The sequence below is a fragment of the Rhincodon typus genome, unplaced genomic scaffold, assembly GCF_021869965.1.
Source record: "Rhincodon typus isolate 14 unplaced genomic scaffold, sRhiTyp1.1 hic_rhity00012214, whole genome shotgun sequence".
In the NCBI taxonomy this organism is placed as follows: Eukaryota; Metazoa; Chordata; class Chondrichthyes; order Orectolobiformes; family Rhincodontidae; genus Rhincodon; species Rhincodon typus.
This window is the reverse complement of record NW_025977852.1, coordinates 1599-6770: the sequence shown is the minus strand read 5'-3', so window position 1 is coordinate 6770 and position 5172 is coordinate 1599. Positions and strand designations below refer to the sequence as shown.

Genomic DNA, 5172 nt, shown 5'->3' with positions numbered 1-5172 from the left:
GCGCCGTCCGCTCGCTGCCTTTAAGTTGCTCAGTGCCGCCACCAGCAGCTTCATTGCTGACCCAGTTCAGTCTGACAGAGAGAGATTCAGCGCAGAGTTCTCGACATGAGCGACAGTGCAGCCGCCGAAACGGCTCCTCTAGCCTCCGCTATCACCAAACCCAAGATTCTCAAGAAGAAGAAGGCGGCGGCTCCCAGGAAAAAACCAGCCGGTCCCGGGTTGGGCGAGCGGATTGTGAAGACTGTCGGCGAGAGCAGCGATCGGAAGGGGACGTCTCTGGCCGCTATAAAGAAGGCACTGCAAAGAAGCGGGGTCAATGTGGAGAAGCAAAATGTACAGATCAGGATGGCTATCAAGAGGTGTCTGGCGAAAGGCTCCCTGGTTCTGGTCAAGGGCCAGGGCGTCTCCGGCTCCTTCAAACTCCCAAAGAATCCAGTCAAGGCAAAAGTGGGAAAGAAGGCGAGGCCAGCAGCAGCCGCCAAGAAACCAGCCGTGAAGAAAACAACGGCCAAGAAGGTGACAGCGAAGAAATCCCCAGCCAAGAAAGCAACAGGCAAGAAAGCGGCCGTCAAGAAGGCAGCAACGCCGAAGAAAACGGTGAAGAAAGCAGCGCCTAAGAAAAAGACTCCCGTGAAGAAGGTGAAAAAGACCAAGAGCCCCAAGGCCGCAAAACCGGTCCCGAAATCGGGGAAACCGAAGGCCAAGCCCAAAGCGAAAGTGACCAAGAAAGCAGCAAAGAAATGAAGCAGTCTGTGCAACATGTAACCTTCTGAATCCAAAGGCTCTTCTCAGAGCCACCCACATCTCTCAGAAAAGAGCTGAGCTCGGATCAAATGATCCCTGTCCGAGCTCCGAGTGCAGGGATAAATTACATATTAATTTATGTGAATAACTCGTCCCCATTTCTCTAACGGATTTACACCCAGCCCCCCCAACACTCGTAACACTGGCCCTGAAACCCTGCTTCGCAACACAATTCCCAAGCAATGATTTGCTCTTTCAGCTGAAGAAACAGAAACTGACATTGAAATGGAAGCAACCGTGTTGACTTGTTAAGAAAGGCCGGGAAATGGTCATTTAATTGTATCACAAGTACTTTATAAAAATTCTGTTTTTATTATCTTTGACCATGAAGCTCGAGTCTGCAGCTTTTCTGCTGATCGTTGTGTTCACTGCTCTGATGGAGAAAAGGTTTAGTTCCAGATCCAGTTGGGGGCGGGAGTTAGCTGGAGGCGGAGCTGGATATTTCTCTGCTGCCACGTTGTTAACTATCCGGGCCGCCTCTCACACCATGTGAGCTCTTTCTCAGGCAGGTCGGGGCGGGCTGTATAAAAAAGGAAGGTGAGGCAGCTCGGCTCTCATTCGGCAGTGATTGGATTGAAGAAGCGTGATGTCTGGAAGAGGGAAAGGAGGCAAAGGCCTGGGAAAAGGCGGAGCGAAGCGGCACCGCAAAGTGCTCCGTGATAACATCCAGGGCATCACGAAACCAGCCATCCGGCGCCTGGCTCGCCGTGGTGGGGTCAAGCGCATCTCGGGCTTGATCTACGAGGAGACCCGCGGGGTGCTGAAGGTTTTCCTGGAGAATGTGATCAGGGATGCGGTCACCTACACTGAGCACGCCAAGCGCAAGACGGTCACTGCCATGGATGTGGTGTACGCTCTGAAACGCCAGGGCCGCACTCTCTATGGATTCGGCGGCTGAGCAAATCGACCCTTTTCCAGCGAACCCAAAGGCTCTTTTCAGAGCCACCCAATTCCTCCGATTGAGGCCGGAGACCTGAGGACGGGGAAAGGCAGCATATCGGGAGGGTGTATTGTACTGCAGCTCGTTAGCTTACATCGCGACTTGTAATTCTGCCCAGATGCGAAATGTTACATATTCCAGTATTTCTATTTCATTAACCCTTCCAGGAATGATATCTGATTCAGTTTTGATTCTGGGACGTCTGCAGATATTTTAATGGCATGTTCTTTCTATCTGGCTGCTAAACGTAGCAATGACAAATTGTTTTCGGACGAATTATAAACTGGGCCTAATAAAAATGTGCCGATAAATTGAGATTGCGTAACTTTATTAGTGTACACTATATTTGCTTTTATTATGTTTAAATCGGCGGGATTGTTTAGAGTCATTAACGGCGGTTACACGTTCGGTTGATCAGTTTGGGCTGTATTAAACCCCGCGCTTTTCTCCTGCCTGTTACAAACAGATCAGACAATAATCCCGTGTCCCGTCGCGCTGTGTGCAAGCTAGGTTTTTAAAAAAAAATCCTACAAAGTATTAGACTTTATCGTTGTCGGACTTTATTTTTCCTTTAAATATTTAACTTCATCTCAGGATTGCGAGGGTAAAATCGGCGGGCTATTTGAAATTGACCAACTGTCATTTCAAGTTAACCAATCAGCTTCCAACAATTATTTTATTACCTTTTCTGTAGCTCCAGGAGCTGTTTCTCAGTGGGTTGAGGGATGGGACTGTATCCAATGCCAGCTCGAAGGCAGGCTCTTCATTCCCTTAAATTGGCAGCACCGCAACAAACTCAGCATTGATAGCAGTAGCCTGCAAGTGTGTTGCATAGAGTTGAAGAGAATGGCCAGAACCAAGCAGACAGCGCGCAAATCCACCGGAGGGAAAGCTCCCCGCAAGCAGCTGGCGACCAAAGCGGCCCGCAAGAGCGCTCCGGCCACGGGCGGAGTGAAGAAACCTCATCGCTACAGGCCCGGCACGGTGGCTCTGCGGGAGATCCGCCGCTACCAGAAATCCACCGAGCTGCTAATCCGCAAACTGCCCTTCCAGCGCCTGGTGCGGGAGATCGCTCAGGACTTCAAGACCGACCTGCGGTTCCAGAGCTCGGCCGTGATGGCCCTGCAGGAGGCCAGCGAGGCTTACCTGGTGGGGCTGTTTGAGGACACTAACCTGTGTGCCATCCACGCTAAGCGAGTCACAATCATGCCCAAAGACATCCAGCTGGCCCGCCGGATCCGCGGGGAGCGCGCCTAAACGGAGCGTGCCCGGCCCTACACGTTCACCCCGAGAAACACAATGGCTCTTTTCAGAGCCACTAAAGTATCCAGAAAGAGCCGAACTGATCCGTGACGTGCGTTTCTTTGTTATATTTCTATGTCTTGTTGTTATTGCACCGCTTTAATTCACCTGTAACTGCAGGAATTGCATCTGACTAAGAAACCAGTGCGTAGGACTGATACGTTTGTATGACAGACATGGAAAGTGAAGAAGCGGCAGTGAAATTTGGAATTTACATTTCAAGTGATCACGGAACATAATTGAAGTACGGGCTCCCTGTGTGCAGGAGATTAGAAAGTCGTGGTAAAAGCTCTCTCTCCTCTTTGCCTCCCTTGGCATTTCCTCCACCTCTCCTTCCAGCCTCCTGTTTGTTTACCTTGGATTCCAGCGTGTGCAGTTTCTTTTTTCTGTAACTGTGACCATGGATGCGAAGGAGCGCAGGGAAAATGGCGCCAAATCATTGAAAGCTTTCATTCAAATTTGAAAATCCTATCAACATGTAGAAAGCAGGAGGCGGTTCTACGCAGAAGAATGCGAGTGTACTTACTAATTGATTTGATTTGAGATTACAAAATGTATAGTTCGCACAATTTGATTCCCTCATTCCACAAGGGGCTTCTCTCCGTCCCTCTCGCCACTATGTTGCTTTAAATCAATTTGTAGAATCTCTGCGGATTATCGTTACCGCTGTCTCATATCCCCTCTTTGCCCTCCTGATCGCCCTCTTCAGAATGCACTTACACTTTTTTATCCTGTCCAAGAGATTAATTTAAACCCCATTTTCTATACCTAGTATCCTTCTTGTTTCTATTTTCAGCTTTGAACCTCAACCTTATTCAACCATTGTTCATTAATCCTACTTGTGTAGATGCTTTTCGGAATTTTGGTTCAGATTCTCAGTCAAAAATGGTCTCTTCTTGCTGTGTTGGGATTCCATGGTGGGTGTACTGACAGGGACACCATTTTTTTCACTACTATTGTAAAGCCTCCCTCCCTTATTCCAGCAGGTCCACAACACCTTACTGCTGTAACTGCTGAAGATATTTCTTAAAAGTTGTTCAGTGAAAATGAATTGAAATTAGAAAAAGGAAATGAATGATCACCTTGGTGCGATTGTATTAATAGGCCCCACAATCGTCAGATGGAAGTTGAGGAACGGAAATGTAGAGAGACCTCAGACATATGTAAGGATAATAAGGTTGTAATAGGGGATTTCCATTTTCCAAACGTTGTGTGTGACTAAGATAGTGTTAGAGGTTTGGATCGTGAAGAAATTGCTAATTGTGCTCAATAAAATTTTCTTTAACATCTAAATATTCCTGGTGGAGACAGGGGAAAAAAAAAACAAACTTTTTTTTCCGTTAAAAACCGAAAGAAATGCGGATGCTGCAAACCAGGAGCCAAAACAAAGTTGCTGGAAAAGCTCAGCAGGTCTGGCAGCATCTGAAGGAGAAAACAGTTAACGTTTCGGGTCCGGTGAACTTTCCTCAGAACTGATGGTAGCTGGGCAAACTTCAGTTTATATGCAGAAAATAGGGAGGTGGGAAGGCTTGGGAGTAAATGATAGCATACAGCCCAAAGAGAGAGAAAGACAGTTGGACAGACAAAGGAGTTGCTAACGATCAGGCTGGGAGGGTGAATAGTTGTTAATGGGGACTGTTAGTGACCAACAACAACCTTTTCTTCAGTAATTGGTCAGGGCTAGTGATTGATGTGACAGTGAGGGAACACTTTGGGTCTATGATTGTAATTCTATTAGTTTTAAGCTAGTTATTGAATAAGGTAATCCTTCAATGAAAGTTCAAGTTTTTAATTGAAGTAAGGCAAATATTAATGGTATGAGACAAGTGCTTTCAAAAGTCATGTAATAGAAGCCCTGAAGTGTGGAAACAGGCCATTCAGCCCAACAAGTCCACACCACCCCCTGAAGAGCATCCCACCCAGGCCCATTCCTCTATCTAACCCACATATCCCAGCGGCACTATGGGCAATTTAGTATGGCAATCCACCTACCCTGCATGTTTTTGGACTGTGTGAGAAAACGTGCACACCCAGAGGAAACCCATGCTGACATGGGGAGAACGTGCCAACTCCACACAGACAGTCACCCGAGGCTGGAATCAAACCTGGGTCGCTGGTGCTGTGAG

General features: G+C 47.7%; 3 protein-coding genes across 3 annotated transcripts; all 3 read left to right on the top strand.

Annotated features, from left to right (window-relative positions):
• Positions 1-87: 87 nt before the first annotated feature.
• On the top strand, positions 88-1244 carry LOC109926812 (histone H1-like). The gene has a single exon (XM_020526668.2). It carries the CDS (start codon positions 106-108, stop codon positions 742-744), a length of 639 nt encoding a protein of 212 aa, XP_020382257.2. The 5' UTR covers positions 88-105; the 3' UTR covers positions 745-1244.
• Positions 1245-1346: 102 nt separating this feature from the next.
• Positions 1347-2059, top strand: LOC109931191 (histone H4). Its single transcript, XM_020530528.2, has one exon. It carries the CDS (start codon positions 1391-1393, stop codon positions 1700-1702), a length of 312 nt encoding a protein of 103 aa, XP_020386117.1. The 5' UTR covers positions 1347-1390; the 3' UTR covers positions 1703-2059.
• A 519-nt stretch (positions 2060-2578) lies between these two features.
• On the top strand, positions 2579-3001 carry LOC109931214 (histone H3). Its single transcript, XM_020530545.2, has one exon. The coding sequence runs from the start codon at positions 2591-2593 to the stop codon at positions 2999-3001; it is 411 nt and encodes a 136-aa protein (XP_020386134.2). The 5' UTR covers positions 2579-2590.
• The last annotated feature ends 2171 nt before the right edge of the window (positions 3002-5172 follow it).

Excerpts from the sequence above, each read along its gene's own strand:
- LOC109931214 (XM_020530545.2), top strand. The coding sequence starts at position 2,591 with ATGGCCAGAACCAAGCAGACAGCGCGCAAATCCACCGGAGGGAAAGCT.
- LOC109931191 (XM_020530528.2), top strand. The coding sequence starts at position 1,391 with ATGTCTGGAAGAGGGAAAGGAGGCAAAGGCCTGGGAAAAGGCGGAGCG.
- LOC109926812 (XM_020526668.2), top strand. The coding sequence starts at position 106 with ATGAGCGACAGTGCAGCCGCCGAAACGGCTCCTCTAGCCTCCGCTATC.